The sequence below is a fragment of the Trichosurus vulpecula genome, chromosome 5 (genome assembly GCF_011100635.1).
Source record: "Trichosurus vulpecula isolate mTriVul1 chromosome 5, mTriVul1.pri, whole genome shotgun sequence".
In the NCBI taxonomy this organism is placed as follows: Eukaryota; Metazoa; Chordata; class Mammalia; order Diprotodontia; family Phalangeridae; genus Trichosurus; species Trichosurus vulpecula.
Genome location: NC_050577.1, coordinates 264,729,203 through 264,746,097, shown reverse-complemented (window position 1 = coordinate 264,746,097; position 16,895 = coordinate 264,729,203). Strand labels below are relative to the sequence as shown.

The 16,895-nt window shown below is 46.3% G+C and overlaps 1 protein-coding gene across 2 annotated transcripts; it reads right to left on the bottom strand.

Moving 5' to 3' along the window:
• Positions 1–94: 94 nt before the first annotated feature.
• Positions 95–15,146, bottom strand: DCTN2 (dynactin subunit 2). 2 transcript variants are annotated; one of them, XM_036760371.1, is made up of 15 exons: positions 14,869–15,146; positions 12,627–12,695; positions 6,497–6,502; positions 4,209–4,305; positions 3,877–3,938; positions 3,519–3,617; positions 3,136–3,296; positions 2,865–3,015; positions 2,485–2,550; positions 1,985–2,023; positions 1,745–1,822; positions 1,583–1,654; positions 1,174–1,276; positions 967–1,058; positions 95–520 (listed from the first exon to the last, which is right to left on the bottom strand). In XM_036760371.1, exons 1-15 carry the CDS (start codon positions 14,902–14,904, stop codon positions 434–436), a joined length of 1,218 nt encoding a protein of 405 aa, XP_036616266.1. In that variant the 5' UTR covers positions 14,905–15,146; the 3' UTR covers positions 95–433. The 2 variants fall into 2 exon arrangements, with proteins under 2 accessions (XP_036616266.1, XP_036616267.1); XM_036760372.1 differs by lacking the exon at positions 6,497–6,502.
• Positions 15,147–16,895: the final 1,749 nt, after the last annotated feature.

Here is a 16,895-nt window from a genome sequence, read left to right as displayed (position 1 = left end):
GAATTCTTGCCATCCAGATTGGTTTTCCTGGACAAGGGGTAGACATGGCTAACCCTTGGTGAGGTTACCTTGCCGGGAAACAGCACAGGCTATGTACGGCACAACAGCATTTAATGATCAGAAAGTTGTACAGTTAGCCACAGAGCAGCTGTGTACCCCTACTCCCACCACATCACAGAAAGCAGTGTTATACATGGGTTAGGAAAATGGCTGTTTCCATGCCCCCACTCTCCAGGGGCTAACAGGAGATGCTTCCCCTTGGCCACCACTGTTTAATGTATCCAAGGGTCTATACTCCACATGCAGGAGGCCCTCTCCTTGGAAGGGAGGGGGGTACCTGGGACTTGTACAAGGAAAGAGGGAGTGCAGCCAGATTCAAGCTGATAAGTACAGAACACACACAACGGGTCAGAGACCGCCCCTCCACTTCTGCTCACTTTCCTAGTTTCTTCATTCGTGTGTTGATGCTGGCAAAGTTTCCCTCCACCGTGACTAGGTTCTCCTGCATGGTGGCCTGCACCTAGAAATGGATGACAGGGGCTCAGGAACTTCTGGCTGTAGCCTTCAAGGGAGTACCTTAAGGAGCTGGAAACATCTGACTAGAGAAGGCTGATGAGAGATGAAATGTAACCCACCACAGAATTTGGAAACGGGAAGAGGCCTTGAGAGACCATTTGGTCCTACCTCGCTTTACAGGTGATGAAACTAACCCAAAGAAATGAAGGGACTTGCTCCAAGTCACGGAGCTAATGGCAGACACAAGACTAATACCATGGTGTCCTCGCTCCCCACTGTGCTTTGGAAAATGGAATCAGCTACCACTTGTCCAAACCCACCAAGCAAAGTCATGACATGAAGAGCAGAGAGAGAGAGAAGTGCAAAGGGCCTTTCAGCCTTGGGCCTTTCCTTTAAGGATGGACAAAAGAGTATCTTCTATATATGTTCAGGTAGGGGGAAGACACAAACCTGAGCCAGTAGGGCAGCATTGTCCTTGAGAGAACCAGCGATCATCTGCTGGGTGGTATCCAGATGTGTCAGGAGCTGACCAAACTGCATAGCTACAATAAGTGAAGGCAGGTATGAGGATCTGGTAGCACCTTAGGAGGGGACCGAAAGGCTCCACTGCTCACCTCCCAAATCCCTCCCAGTGCCTTCCTGGCCCAGGTTCCCCACCTTGCTCATGCAGCTGCTTGATGGTGACAAGCCTTTGTACTAGCTCAGGAAGCGTAGCAGCAATGGGACTCCAGCGCTGAACTGTCTCATACAACTGATGTACCTGGGAAATGAAAGAGCAAAGAGAAAGGAACCTGAGGGCCCACACACAGCCAGTGGCTACACCACCCCAGGAATCACTAATCAGAAGATCAGCAAGCAGTGGCAAGCTCCCCCACACAGTGGGGACCTGATCTGGCTCATGATGGGGGTGATATTTCTGGTGGCACAGAGGGGAAGCGGGGCTGGGCCCAGCAGCAACCTTACTCAGCTGATACACCCAAGGCTAAAGGTGGTGGGCAAACAGGTTGGGTGTGCGTGCTCCATATATCCACAGGGGGACGTGATGGGGCAGGGGGGTAGCTCTGACCTTGCTTTGTGTGTCTGCATCCTCCACGGCAGCTTTGTGCTTAGCAATCTCATTCACTTTCCCCAGGACGCTCTGGAAGCACAAATGATGAGATAGGCAATGAAGACATAAAGGACTCTTACCGTCAATGCTTAGATCCCTGCCACCTCTCCTGATGAATACCTGTAGTCGTGCTTCCACCTGATCCAAAGCGGCAAGGTCAAGGGTGCTCACCTTTGCCTGCAACAACTCCACTGTTTCCTGGGGGAGTGAGGGGAGAGTCAGAGATTACGAATACACACTGGCGCCAGCACTAGGATAAATCAACTTGCAGCCAATCTGCAAAGCCAATCCTCAGAGAAAGCTCAACTGCAACCCCTCCTCCAAAATCCTGATGTTGCATGTAGCTCCCTCCCTGCTTACCATCAGGCAGGATCCCTGCAGACCCGCAGACAAGGGATTCTAGAGGGAGAGATGGGAAGGATGAGTGAGGCCTCTGTTCTTAGCATCACCACCACCTTCCATTTTGGCACCCCCAGTTTTGCCTGACTTTGAGAAACAGTTTTCTTATCCCCTTAGAGGCAGCTGGTGGTGCAGTAGAGAGTACTGGGCCTGGGGTTAGGAAGACCTGAATTCAAAATTTAGCCTTAGATGCTTATCAGCTGTGTGACTGGGCAAGTCACTTAACCTCTGTTGGCCTGTTTCCTCAACTGTAACATGGGGTTAATAGCAGCACCTACCTCCCAGGGCTGTTGGGAGGATTATTTGTAAAAAGTGCTTTAGCACAGTGCCTGGCACACAGGGCGTTATATCCCCTCCTCTTTTCCCCTCCCTTCTTAGTTCCAAGAATATAGACTCCTGACCTTCCTGTACTGGTTGTGGGAAACAAGCAAAGGCTCTGGCAGGGTGTGAGAGTATCTGACCTGAGGGTCCTGGTCACAGCGCACTGTTGCCTCCAGCTCTGACAGCCGTTTCTCAAGCTCTGCAACCTGTAGTGAAAGCAAGGGTAAGAGACTCCCCTAAACTAGAGGAAGGGGTGGCCCCCTTGTTATTGTAGAACAGGAGAAATGGGCCACTTCTCCTCACCATGGACTGAATCTTACAATCTAACTCTGAGGTAATTCCACAGAGAGCTCCCAGAGACAACCACGGCCCCACCCCTATGTAGTTTATACATCCCTGGCCAGTCAGATCTTGCCAAACTAATCAGTCCCAAGTGCTAAACACTGGGAAATATACAGGCATAGACTTAGCTTAGTCAGAACTGCCGGGGAGCTTCTGAATGACTGCTTCAGCCACTCACCTTGGCGGCCTGGGAGAACTTGTCTTGCTCAGGCCGAGAATGAAGTTCGTAAGTGACCAGGCTGCTGTCAGGGGGGGGCCCAGCAGCGTCCTTGCCCCCAAGCCCAACCCCTTTGCTGCTCTTTGCTGCCTCCAGTTGCACCAGCAGACGGCTAGGCCAAGGAAAGATTAACAAGAAGTCACCTCACATGCAGGGCAGGGGTACATGTGTGACTTCCCCCTCTCTAGCTGCAGCCTGGCCTTGCACAGGCTCTCTGGCCCTGGGTACCCACTTGGCCAGGGCTCCATCAGGGTCAGTAAGGTTGATTGCAGCATCAGGTCCCAGCAGCTTCTCTAGGTGGGAGGCAACGAGCTGCTGCTTCAGGACAGTCAGCTGTTTGGCCAACACCACAGGGGTCAGCTTCTCCTCAGCAGCTGACTCTTTCACTGTTGCCTGGGAAGGAAAGAGGTAAGGAAACCACGAGGAATTGCAAGAATTGGGCCAGATCTGAGCTGAGTGTCAGTCACTGGGAGTGGACTGAAGGATCAGTCCAGGACAGAAAATTGGTCGGTTTCTATTCCCAGTCTTGAATATGGTTCCAGGCACCTTCCCTCTCCCTCCCAAGGTCAAAGGAACAAGAACTAGGGTGGGGGAGGAAGCAGAACCCCTGGTTACCTTTATCTTCTCCACTTCGGTCATTAATTCTTGAACCTCATGCAAAAGTCGCTGGTACTTCTGTTGGGGTGTCTCCTTCAGCCCTAGTCCCTCTCCGAGCTGAAGGTCAAGGATAAAAGGGGGTGTCACATCCCTCAGGACAGGGAACTGCCCAAATCCCAGAATCCAATCACAAAGTATATGCCCCATCCAATATGTCCTACATTCCTGGAACAACAGCCAGGTAAGGAGCAATGCCAGCTTAGGAAAGTCCTTTTTAATAAGCAGTAGGGCCCCTCAGCCCCAATAACCAGAGGAACACCCAAAATTTTCCCTTTTAGTTGCCTCCCTAGATGAGAAATTCCCCCTCATAACAAACCATTTCAAACTCTCCAGATTCATATCCTGTCCTTTTGGTTTTCCCAATACGATCTGAAAAGTCTGCATGGGAAGAGAAGAGAGGAGAAAGGAATGGAAAAATTGTTCTACCTTCGTCATTGCTTCTAACTCCCAGGCAGGGAAGGGGATTTAGAGAGTCCCTTGTTTCTACCAGAGGCACCTCAGAAGCGTCCCTCCCCAGGAGTAAGTCCACTAGCTCAGGGGGCTGCTTCTAGGCCTTGTCTCCCACTCTTCACACACACTCCTCATCTCATTCTTAGTTTTACCCTTATCAACTCTCCTGCCTGATCCCACACCCAACTCTGGTCTCACCAAGTCCCTTGGTGCCCACTCTTTTGTCTTTGAACTTGTCATAGGCAGCATTTGGGTTGACGATGATGTGCTCCACACTTGTACTTGTCAGCTCCTCCTGTAAAGACAGATATTTTAGACCAAGAGAAGCCTTTCCAAGCCCACCCCCTAAAGTCTTCCCCACATCCAAACCATCACTAAATGCCCCTCCTGTATTTTAGTTTTACTTCATTGAGGGAAAAGGGAAAAAAAATTCTTCACTTCGATGCTCCTTCTGGCTCAGTCCATAGAGAGGAAATGAATTTTCCTTTCCTGTCATAGCCTGAATAAGATTTATGTGGAAACAAGGGATCCAGTACCAAAGCTACAGCCTTGGCTCTCTGTAAACATCAACCCCTTGCTTCAGCTGGGGATGCATGACAACAGCGAGTATCTCCTCTACTTTCAACAACAAACTCCAGGAGCTGGCAGGGTTACCCAAGCCATCCCATGTATTCTAGAGGTGTAAATACTACAACCTCCCCCATTCTAGATCTGCTAAGACCACTCCCTTTTACTCTCACCCCAAACCTGCTTGTCACAAGGGGTAAGAAGAAAGGGATAGATAAAAAGCTACTAGGCTGCTAACTGCTGGAGTAGGTATCAGAACACTGCTGGTATGGCCCAACATAACTTGGAGCAAGGGTCCCTGGGATTTGGGGAGTCAGTGGCCATTCCCTAGACCTGGCAGGCCAAGGTAGAGAAATTTAGATGGGGCTGTCTTCTGAAGGACAACACAGAAGCAGAAACCCATCCAGTTAACATGAATTGGGACAGGAATTATATGCCTGTCCTACAGAAGAGACATCTCAGGTTCAATCCAGAGAAAAGCTGCAGCAACTGTCCTGCCTTGCCAGCTTCTATTGGCATAGATCATGGACTGAAGCCAGTTCTAGAACAGACTCACTACAGACAGGCTTTTCCAGGAAAGAGGACTTTGGTGGGGATGGGCTATGGGATAAGGAAAGGGACTCAGTTTGAACCCCAGAGATGGAAGAAGCCGTTACCTCACTGTAATACAAATATCTAGATTCTAATGCTGTCTCATAGGACAGTATTTCCTCTCCAAATACTTAAAGGTCTGACATCCATCCCCATAGTACAGCAGGCTTCAGCCAGGATGAGGATACTAGCCTTATTGCAGGAGAGAAGTTTCCGCTCCCCCCCTCTCCCAGCCTGGAGGTGGGATACAGAGAAGAGGGAAAGGTGTGGGAGAAAGTAGCCCTAATCTTTAGAGCTCCACCCTGACCATGTAACCTATCATACCTTAGGGTTAATCAGAGGAGGAACCAGAATATTAGTGGCAGCTTTATGGGGGGAAGGGAGTACATTAAGGGAGAGAAACACTTAACCTTTTGTCTTTACCTCTTCTCCAGGGGAAGTCATGGGCAGTTATGATGAGCAGAGAACAGAGGGTCAAGTGCCCAGGACCAGAAGAAAAGCAAAGGAGCTTTTGAGATCAAAAGCATCCTTTTTCCAGTCCTCTCTGGGTGACCTCTGTGCCCAAAGCACCACATATCCCAGGTATCCAATCAGTGAGTGTCTTGGTCTCTGATCTCTACCTAACATGTGACTGGGAAAGAACTCAAATTAAGGAATAAAAGCCCTGGAAACATCTAGGAGAAAGTTAAGCATGGAGGTGACTACCTTTTCTCCAGGCCACCTCTCTTCCCTTGCCAGGACCCTGGTCAGCAAGGGTAGTAAGATTAGAAACTCTTATTAAAAAATTTAAGTTTGAAGGGTGACAGTCCTTCAGTCCAAGGAGAGAGAATTCCCTGGGCAGTGGAGGGGTTGTAAAAAAAAAAAAAAAAAAGGCCAACCTCAGAGAATTTCAATCTTAGGTCATCTGAACAGAGATCAGCACCAACTTATTACAGGCCTGGGACCTGACTGTGAGATAGAATGAGATAAAAAATTCACCTGTAGCCTTCAGCTGCAGGTCCCTGTCCCTCACCTAGTAGCACTGACAATGGGCCCAGAACACAAGTGTTAGGCGACTTTGGCATCAGGAGCCTCTCTATATACGTGTTACTCCTGGAAGAGGCAGGAGAACAGTGTTAAGGGACTCTACGATTTCACATTCTAGGGTCTACCTTAGACCAATGTCCAAGAGGTATAAGATGGTGGTAGATGATTGGGGTCGAGGTCAAGCCAGCTATGTGGGCAGGAGTGGAAGGCTGAGAAGTTTGGTAGAGACAAAAGGGCAGAAGAACACCCATCCCATGACAGCACACCCGTTAAAAAAGCAGACAAAAGGTCAGGCTTCTTACCAGCTCCTTGCGGTTTCCCCAGAGGTGAGAAAGTCAAAAGAGGTTAAGAGGAAAAGGAGTGGGAAATTGGGGGGAAAAAAAGACAAAATTGTTATTAGCACATTGTCACATGCACTACATGATACTCTTAAAAACATACTGTACCACAGGGCCCCAGGGGAGCTTAGCAAAACCTTGGTAACAGTTAATTACGGATGAAATCCCCACATACTCAAAAAGGGTGGGAAAGAGTAAGACCCGACCCTCCCCCTAGGTAACAAGGCTATATGGGAGTTTAGGTAAAAGGGTAATTACTAAAATAAACAAACCAAAAAACAGCAGAACACCAGCAGTTAGAGGTGATCAGCCAGTGACATGGGTTAAGGAAATGATGATGAGAAAGAAAAGAGGAATCAAAGCATTTCCGAGCTAAAGGAGCTTTCTCCTCACTTTGTCAAGGAGGAAACAGTGGCCCAGAAGAGATGGCAGGGTGTGAAGGAGATGCTGTGGCGATTCCAAAGGCCTCTAGTTGAGTGGTTAGCCCCTAGCATGAATTTCCCTACTACCCTGGTTTTTGAGGCTTGGGGAGCATATGGCAGTTAAAATGGCAGTGAGCCCTAGTGAGGGAGGGGGAAAGCAAGTGTTCAGGTTAGGCAGGACAGCTAATGCCAGCTGCTGACAAAGGAAGCAGGAAGAACCTGTCAAATGCTTATTTTCTCTGCTGCTGCTGCTAGCATAGTAGGGGTAAAAACAGTCCCCAATTTCAATCCTTCTCTCATTCCCCTAGCTCTGTGAGCACCTAATTTTGGTTACTGCTAAATAACCTCCTTGTTCCCTGAATAAGCCAGCTTAATTTTACGATGATGAGCTAGCAGAGGGGAGTCCAAAGTTCAAAGAATTTCAATATTCAGCTCCCAAACCCATGTGGGGAATCTGATTTTTTAATTCCCTTGTTACAAGATCCATTGGGGGGTGGGGATGGGGGGTAACAAAGACAGTTTCTATAAAGCCAGGCCATTACAGATGGTTCCTGTCCCCAGGCACTGCTGAACTAGGAATCTCCAGGAGGGGAGAATCCCAAAAGATGCTCCAAAGGAAGGGCATGAGGATGGGGATATACATTAGAGACAGAGTGTCTAGGGTCTCAATCTCCTCAAGTAGTTCAGACATAGCTGTATCTTGACCCCTCCCCACCACCTCTTTATTCCTCATCCCATAGTTACTTCCTCTAATGCCTGTTTCTGGCCCAGGCAAGGTTCCTCCTTTAGACTGAACTGGAGCTCCATTTTCAGTTCTGCTGTCTGAGCTGGAGGGGGCAGGGGAGGTTTCAGTGGTAAAGCCCGGAGGGAAAGCCTGCCTAGGTGCTCACATGCAAACACAGAAACCATGCCTTTCTCATCCTTGTCCCAGTAAGACAGAGCTGGCTCAGGGACAGAAGTAAATGGTCATCAGGGAGAAGACTCCCAAGTTCAAATCCAAACCATGAAGAATTGAGCAGCAGGGAGCATAAAAAACTTGTCAGTGGAAATAACCCAGTGATGGATTAGTTTTCAAATCATGGTCTCTAGGATGTGCCAGAGAGAAAATGAATTCTTATACATAATTCCCATTACCTGGAGTTGTATTGATCACAAAAGAAACAAAATACAACAGTCACCCTGACTGAAAAGTCTCAGATGTCCTAATCATGGGTGCTAGCAAGGACAGTTGATGTAGCATTTTTCATATGACTCTGTTCCTCACTCACTCTATTCAATTTCTAAACTCACCAGGAGTATTCGGCCAAATGACTACACAAATCCTGGGGGGTGGGGTGGAGTGCATATGAGGCAGTGAATCAAGGGAGGAGGCCAAAAGTTCTTACTTTGCTCTGACTTAGGTATAATACCAAAGAAAGAGATAGAGAAACTATAGATCTGCATGGTGTTTAGAGAGGATAGTGCTGGAGAATATAACATAGAATTTAGCCATACAAAATCAAAGCAAACTATCCATTCTTAAGGAAGGGTACAAAAGAATAGTTAATTCTAAATCACTGTTTCTTTATTTGAAACTCCAGAGAACAAGGTTGAGGCTATTTTTGGAATTAGCAATATATGAAGATGTGTCATGGATAATAAAAAAGACAATTATAATACTCGGTTTTTAGAATACATATGATTCTCCTTCACCTTTATCCTCCACCACTGAAGACTTAACTTCCTGTTTTGCTTAAGTTGATATTAAAATTAGTTTGCAATTCTAAGCACACACCGATTGTTCCTCCATTCAGAGGAGGTAGTCCAAAAAATGTGATGAGAAAGCCAATGTTGGAAATTAAGATTTCCATGAATCATCTCTCTCTCTCTCTCTCTCTCTCTCTCTCTCACACACACTTTGAAAATCCTGACAGCTATTCCCCAGAGATGTTCCTTTGATGCAGGAAGAGGCACTGGCCTTTTGCTATACAGTTACCTGAAGTAATATAACCTTGGTCCAACATAGTTCAAAGCTATTCTTCTCTTTCTATTGGTCTTGTTCCAGGCTGGGGAAAGGAGGTGTGATATTTTCCCATTTTCTGCCCCTCAAATTAATGGAATCCTCATGCCCAAATGCCTTTATAGTCTTTATCTCCTTGTACCACCCTCCACCTGACAGTTTGACTCTAAGAAGCTCACATAGGGAAAAGGCCACAGTAATCCAAATAAGAGTTCTATATTCAAAACTTGACTAACCATCTTTAAACAGGAGGCCGGCAGGCATCAAAGTCACCCAATCAGGTGTTAATTGGCTTTTGAAATGATTAGTGACAACAAAAGGACAAGGAGCAGTTCACTGGCATGCAAGATGGAAAACAAGAAAACATGCAAAGTAGAAGCACTGAATGGTCTTACTTGTGCAAACTAGTGTCCAGGCAAGGTGGTGAGGAGGGAGGGGGAAAGCATTAGGAAAAACTCAGATAAGTTCATGTGCATCAACAATTAATAAACACAGTTAAGCATATTCTCTGATATCCCCAAACCAAAGGGAGAGAAACAACCTGCTATCTCTTTTTCAGTGGCTTAAGAACAGTCAATCCTACCTTCCCTTCTCAGAAGCTGAACAAACTGCATAAGCAGCCTGGAGATTGCCTCTCAGAGCACTAGAGTTTGCAATGGGGCAGTAGGTTTTCCCATTACCTGGTACTGAGGACTGCTACGACCCATGTGCTTAGTTAAGAATTTTCCTCTTGCTTCCCTGCTCTAGTAGCTTCAAAAACCATAAATAGAACAACTCATAGACTAAAGTTGAGTTCTGACAGGTCAGGCATGTAAGATGGGGTTCACCTTTAGGATTCTTCAAATTTTTTTTTAATCTTACAAAAAACCCAGTCCACTTCTCAATTATCCTGGAACTTGGCTTAGGAAAACCAAACCTGTGTATGGAGAGCAGAGGGGTCATATGGCTAGCTCAGCTGGGCCCTGTAGTTGGCCCAGCACCCTTGCCTCACTCCTGTTTTGGAATGTCATTTCTTGCTGAAGTTGCTTTAATGCACAATAAGGAACTAGGTCATTTTATAAACAAACCTTTCTCCTACCAGCCTTCTGAGGATAGCATTTCCAAGTGCACTATGAAGTAGGAATTATACAGTTCAGGATACATTTTATTTTTTTAAGCCATCATCTCTATCTGTGGCTTAATTTATGATTACTAGGCCAAGACAAGATTTCTCTCACAAATGAAGAAATAATAGAGGCTTCCATATTGGTGTTACACATACTAAAGCTACTTAACTACTCCTTTAATCAAAAGTCTGGAGATCAAACTAGAGAATACCATCACTGGGGAGCTTTGTATGAATTTAAGTGAGAGACTTAAGGCTGAACAGTGATAGTGGTATGTGCCTTTCTCCTGTGCTATACCATCAGGAAGGTAGGCCTGCTGGAAGAAGTGTGGATATCAAAGAAACCAAGATTGCTGAAGTTTTAATTCATATACATCTCAAGTTACAAATTTAAATCTGAATTAAGAACTGCAGCAGAGCCATTACTCAGCTTCCTTCTCAAACCAGCTCTCTAGGGTCCAAAGGGACAAGCCGTAGCCAGATGCATTAGCTTTATGACGGAAAACATCCAAAGCTGTGGCTACTCCTAAAGCAGCTGAAGGCATCCTCATTTCTCTACTTCTAGTGTTTTAGAGTTCACTAAAAGAAATGTTGAGGGAAAGCAACTAAACTTACGCCATCATTTCTCCAGTTTCCTAGCACTGCTATTTGTAGATACTAAACAAAGGATCCAGGGAAATAAAGTATTTATCTTTCCCATTTGCCATGAGTGCCAAGCACTCTTGCTTAGGAATAAATCAGATACCTGCTTAGGTTCTATCTGGGGGAGAAGCAGCTGACCTGGAATGGACATCCTTTTTGGCTCTCCTTTCCCAGGTAGTTAACATCCTATTAAGCCATGGCTGGTGAGGCTTAGCCAGGAATGCTACCCTCTGCTCATTAAGGAGAACCTTCCCTGGACACCAGGAATACTTCAAAAGAAAAACCACAATTTATTTTTCATCTGGGTAGGGTTCCACTGATATTAATTCCTGTCCCTGCATTAGAGATTGGCCAGCAGTATGGTCCCATTCAGTATCTCTCCGTGAAAACTTGACATTTCCTCTGGAGTCTAGACAGGCCAAAGCTGAAACTGAGCAGAATTCCTAAATTGTGGCATTACGGTAATGTGCTCAGCACCTCCCACTTATGACCTTTAAAGAGGAGAGAGATGACTATTCTCAAGGACCTTTAAGAATAGCCCTTATAGTGACAGGTAAGAATAGCTCATGAGCAATAAGATGCCTCAGCCACACTCACACATTACTCTTTGGACAACTGCACCACACTACATCCATCTCCATATGACTGCAGCTTTGGGACACGACATGCGAGCAGCTAGAGAGAGAGATGCCACAAGAGACACACACCACAGAAAGTGGGGTGGGGTAGAAGATAAGGTCTGTTTGCAAATCAGGGGCTATTGCCATGTGGGAGAGCCAAACAAGGAAAAAGTGAGTATGCCAAGCCACACATTATCAGCCAGCATCCAGCACCCCCCAACTGACCAGAAGACTCCCAGACACAGCCAAAAGATTTCATACACGTATATATGGAGCCTGCCTCCTGAGGATGGTCAGCCATGCTATCTTTGCTCAGACTAAGCCCAGGCCATTGTGGGAATACCAGAAACACATAATAAATATGTTAATAAATACGATTAAACACATTCTATGATATCCCCAAAGCAAAGGAAGGTAAACAACCTGCTGTTTCTTGTTCAGGGAGAGAACAGTCAATCCTACCTGCCATTCTCAGAGGTCTCACAACCTCACTTGTACCATTTAATTTACACTTCTCTGTTGTGTCTCATATACTCTTATTTCTTCTACTAGCTTGGGGCTTGGGGCTGGGTTCCTTGAAGGGAAGGACCATATCTATATATATGTCTGTCTGTCTGTCTATCTATCTATCTCTTCCTTCTTCTATACTCTACAAAGCTCTCTATACAAGAGAGACCTGACTAGATTATGTGCTAAGTGTTCTTTTCCTTGTCTGGGGCTGTGGCTACAGTTTTCCACACACCACCTCTCTTCTCTAGACATCTTCCTACATCTAAAAGTCCCTCAAAGTACCTTTTCTTGATAAGAAAGTGAACCAATTCCTCCACAATCTTTCTTTGCCATGCCCTTTCCCCAATCTCTGTAGAAAGCTCCAAACCACAACCTTTCTTTGCCCCATGAAACTGCACTAGGTAAGTCATCAGTCCACAGTAAATAGGAATATTGAGTGAAATACTGTCTGAAGAGACATGACTCAACCTCAGGGAGTTTACAGCATCTCATGTTTCATATTTGTTTTTAAACAATAACCAAGTCCTAGGAGTCTGAGTTTTTCCTAACCTCAGTTATTTTGCTTAGATTTAACCAGCTAAACTCAAGATCAGAGCTTTATAGATCTGAACCGTCTTGGCATTTCTCCTTCATGCTCCAATTTCAATGTTGAGTCTAAATCCTTTGTAGACCAACAACTCAAAATACCCCACAAGTGAGGCTGGCACATCAGCTCTTTGTGGTGGCTTATCAGGGAAAGAAGGGATGAGAAAGGCCAGGGGAAGGGCACCAAAGGAGTGTTGTGGAGCAGTCTTACCGAATCAAATTCTGCTTGGTCGTCCTCAGGGAGGTCACTGGTCTCATAAACATCTGGCTCGTTTCTGGCCTGCAGGTAGAAGGAGTAACCAGCCCACCTCATGACAAAGTACCCACCAACTCCCTTCCCCACTTCATTTATCATGGCTGACAGAGAAGATAGGATGATTCCCAGATCACCTGCCTGCTCATCTGTCCCTTACCCTTCACCTAGCCCAGGGAACCATCACAGGGCTGGTGGTTGAAGCAACTGAAACCTGATGGTAGAAGCTGAATGGGAGTTATGACAAAGACGTTACATTCATCTGAGGATTAGGCACTGTACTTTTTACTAATTTGAGGAGACAGTGTTGAGAGGGACAGGGACCTTAAGTCTTTTCACTTCACTGGTATCAACGGGGATAATGGTAAATGTAGTACAACTAGGGAGTACATCAAATGTATCTATATAGGACAGCAGTTTTTAGAGCTTTAGACAAAAAATTCCAAACCTGATCTGAGAATGGTTCTGTTGCTCCAACCTCATATCTACCATTAGCCAACCCTAAATCTGGCAAAAGTGGAAAAGGCCAGCAAGGGGCACAGGCCATGGTTAGTATGGGAGTGTCAAAGGCTGCAGAGTCAGGATTTGTTTCATTTTGACGAAATAAAAGGCAGAAGAAGGCCTGGGGGGTGTTTGTTGAAGGTAGAGAGGAAGTATGAAATAGTAGAGATAGTCTAAGAGAGGTAAAATGCAATGGAAATGAGAGTGGGAAGATAAGACAAAAGAAGAAACACTCTTGGATGCTAACAGGAGTCAAAACAGGAAGGGGCCAAATCTCGAATTGTGAGAGGTGAACAAGCTTCTGAGGTTTAGGGTGGGGGTGGGTGAAATGTTAGGTTGTGGGGATAGTCTAAGAAGGCTACAATGTGATGGAATTGGTGGGAGCCAGGAAGAACACACTAACAGAAAACAAAAGGAAGGTGAAAGCTTTCACAGAGGAGGTGAACAATTTACACAATAACAATAATATGGTAAAGACAAGCCATCTTGAAAGATTTTAAAACTCTGAGCAATGCAATGACCAGTCAGGATTCCGGGGGTAGATTCCATGCCACCTGTGTCCTGAAAGAGAGGTGGGGGACTCAGGATGAAGAATTGATGTGTTTTTTGAAGGGGGCTACTGTGGGAATTCGTTTTGTTTGACTATTCATGTTTTTTTCTGTTCCATTATCGTATTAAAATAAAAAGATATCAAGCATCTATTTTCTCTCCCTCCAGGCTCTCCTAACATCCTCCCCCCCCCCCACTGGAAAAGTAAAACAACACTTGTAACAAATAAGTACTACGCATATTTGTTATAAGGGTTTTATCTTTTTTTTTTTCCCAGTGGGGGAAGAGAGAAAAAAAATGCTTGTTAATTGAAAAAATAAAAAAGAGGAGGTGGAGGGAAAGGAGCTCAGGGATGGAAGCCAGGTGCTACACTCTCAAGAGGGCTCCCATGCAATGGGGGTGGGTGGAGACAGACTGGAAGACAGAAGCCTGGAGAAAAGATCTGACAACCGGAGAAACAAATCCTTAGGTGGGTAAGAGGGTTTCAGGTCCGGGGTTTCTTAATCTTTTTTGGTATCACAAACAACTTTGACAGTCTGGTGAAACCTATGAATCCATTCTCAGACTGTTTTTAAATGCACAAAATAAATACCCAGGATTACAAAGGAAATCAATTCTATGGAAATTCAGTTATCAAACTACTGAGAGAGCTCATGGAGGCGAGGTTAAGAACCAGTGGCTTGGGCGGAGGTGGCCAAGGCAAGGCTCTTGAAGAGGGTGCGGAGAGGTGGACGGGAAGCCTCGGGAGAGGGGCAGAAGCGCAGGTTGAAGCTGAAGGGGCCTTGGGAAGGCAATAGGCCGACCCCTTCCTTTGGCCGAGGCAGGACCGGCGGCCCACAACGGTTACATGACCTGCCCGAGAATGCTCAGGCAGTCAGTGAGACGGAAGGGACTCAGACTCCACCTTCAGCGCTCTTTGCCGGCCGCACCCCGGGGCGAGGGTGGGGGTGGGGTTCCGGGGACCGGCGGAGGGTCCCCGGGCAGGGATGGGGCAGCCCACCGGGCGGCGGGGAGGCGCCGGGGCCCACGCGCGAGCCGGGGTGTTCGAGCCGGCGCCCGCGGGCGGGTCCCCGGCGACGGCCAAAGCAGTGCGGCCGGGGAGGGACCGTGCCGGGCCGCGGGGCGGGGGCTGTCCGGGCCCTCTACTCACAATGCCGGGGAGGTCGGCGTATTTGGGGTCCGCCATGACAGTGGCAGAGGAGGGCAGGGAAGACAGGGCAGGGGGGGTCCGGGGCCTCGGCGGGGCCGGAGCCGAAGCTCGAGCACTGCCCGCGGAAGAAGCCGGTCGGGGTCCCGGTCCAGGACTTAGTCGGATGCGGCGGCAGGGGCGGCTGAGGGGCACGAAGTCTCGCGAAAGGACGGCCGGGAGTTGGCTGAGCCGACAGAGGGAGAAGCCGACCTCGCGAGAACTGAGGGCTCTCAGCCGCTTTCCCCCTGCACCAACCGTGAGGTAGAGGCGGGCGAAAACGAGGCAGAGAGATGAGGTAATGGGAAAAGAGGGCCGACTAGGATTGTGGGATGTGTAGTCAGAAGGTTAGTCAGAGTATAGCCTCGCCCTGAAGACGTTGAGAGCATCATGTATATAAAACGAGAAGGGACCGTGGAGGTCATCTAATCCAGAAGTAAGAACCTCTTTTTGGTTAAGAAACTAAAAAGCAGCCTCCTTTTTTGGCAGCGTGAACGAGTCAAGAGGCATTTATTTAGCGCCTACTATATGCACATACGGGCAGCTAGCTGGCTCAGTGGATAGAGCACTGAGCCTGGAGTCAGAAAGACCTGAGTTCAAATGGGACCTCGGGCATTTACTACAGTGTGACCCCGGGCAAGTCATTTAACCCTGTTTGCCTCAGTTTCCTCATCTGTAAAATGAGATGGGGAAGGAAATGGCAAACCCCTCCAGTATCTCTGCCAAGAAAACCCCAAATGGAGTCACAAAGAGTCAGACACGACTGAACAAGGGTATGTGCCCACAACTTTGGGGTTAACAAAGGCAAAACAGTCTTTGCTTTCACGTGGGAGACAATTTCAAACAACTACGTAAAAACATGATATACACAAGATAAAGAGAAAGTAATATGAGAGGGAAGACACTAAAATCAGGTGAAATGTGTGGGGCTCTCCTCAGAATAATGTTTTTAAATGAATCAAATAAATTCATAGGATTATAAAGAAATTCCGTTATAATGAAATGCAGTTATTAAAAAAAAAAGAGGCTCCTTCAGATTTAAAACTGCCCAACTAGTAAAAAATGCTTCCAAACTTCCTGACAGGGACGTGATAGACTCAGAGTGCAGACTGAGACTTTTTTTTTTAGGCATACCCAATGCTGGAATTTGTTTCACTTGACTGTAGATATTTGTTATAAGAGTTTTGTCTAAAGTTTAGACTCCAGATCCTTCTAGTTACACTGGAGGAAACTGACCCAGATAGGTTAAGTGAATTACCCAGTGACACACATAGGTATTAAGTGGTGGGTTTTTTGTTTTGTTTTTTTTTTTTAGTGGTGGCAAAGAACTGGAAACTAAGGAGGTGTCTGTCAGTTAGGAAATGGCTGAACAAATTATGGGATTCTAATATGACAAAACTGTTGTGCTGCAAGAAATGATGCAAGGGGTTTTCAGAGAAATCTGGGAAGATGTGTATGAACTGATGCAAAGTGAACAGAACCAGGACAATTTATGCAGTAACAATATTCTAAGGACAAACATCTTGGAAAGACTTAAGAATTCTGATCAGTGAAATGACCAATCACAATTCCAGAGGAATATTCCACCTGCCTCCTAACAGAAAAATGATAGTTGCAGAATGCAGATTGAGACACATATATGCATATATATATATACATATATGCATATGTGTATATATATTTGACATGTCCAATGCTGGAATTTGTTTCACTGGACCATACATATGTATTATAAGGGTTTTGTTTTTCTTTTTCACTATATCTATACTGGGGAAGTGGGCATGGGAAGGAGAGAAGGTGGATTTTCATTTTTTTTAAACAGCCATGAAAGTCTTAATAACTCTTAGCACAATGATTTCAGAGTACTGATGAAGAAGCATCTCACCCATCTCCTGAGAGAGAGGTAACTTAGTATTGCAGAATGAGTTACACATTTTGGGATATGGCCGATGTAGGAATTTGTTTTGATTGACTATGCAATAGTTATTACA

Bases quoted from the DNA above. Each gene is read 5' to 3' on its own strand.
- DCTN2 (XM_036760371.1), bottom strand. From the start codon at position 14,904: ATGGCGGACCCCAAATACGCCGACCTCCCCGGCATT. The intron at 12,696-14,868 runs GTGAGTAGAGGG...TTCTACCTGCAG, and splicing joins ACGCCGACCTCCCCGGCATT to GCCAGAAACGAGCCAGATGT. The intron at 3,939-4,208 runs GTGAGACCAGAG...CTTCCCATGCAG, and splicing joins AGTGGGCACCAAGGGACTTG to ACTTTTCAGATCGTATTGGG.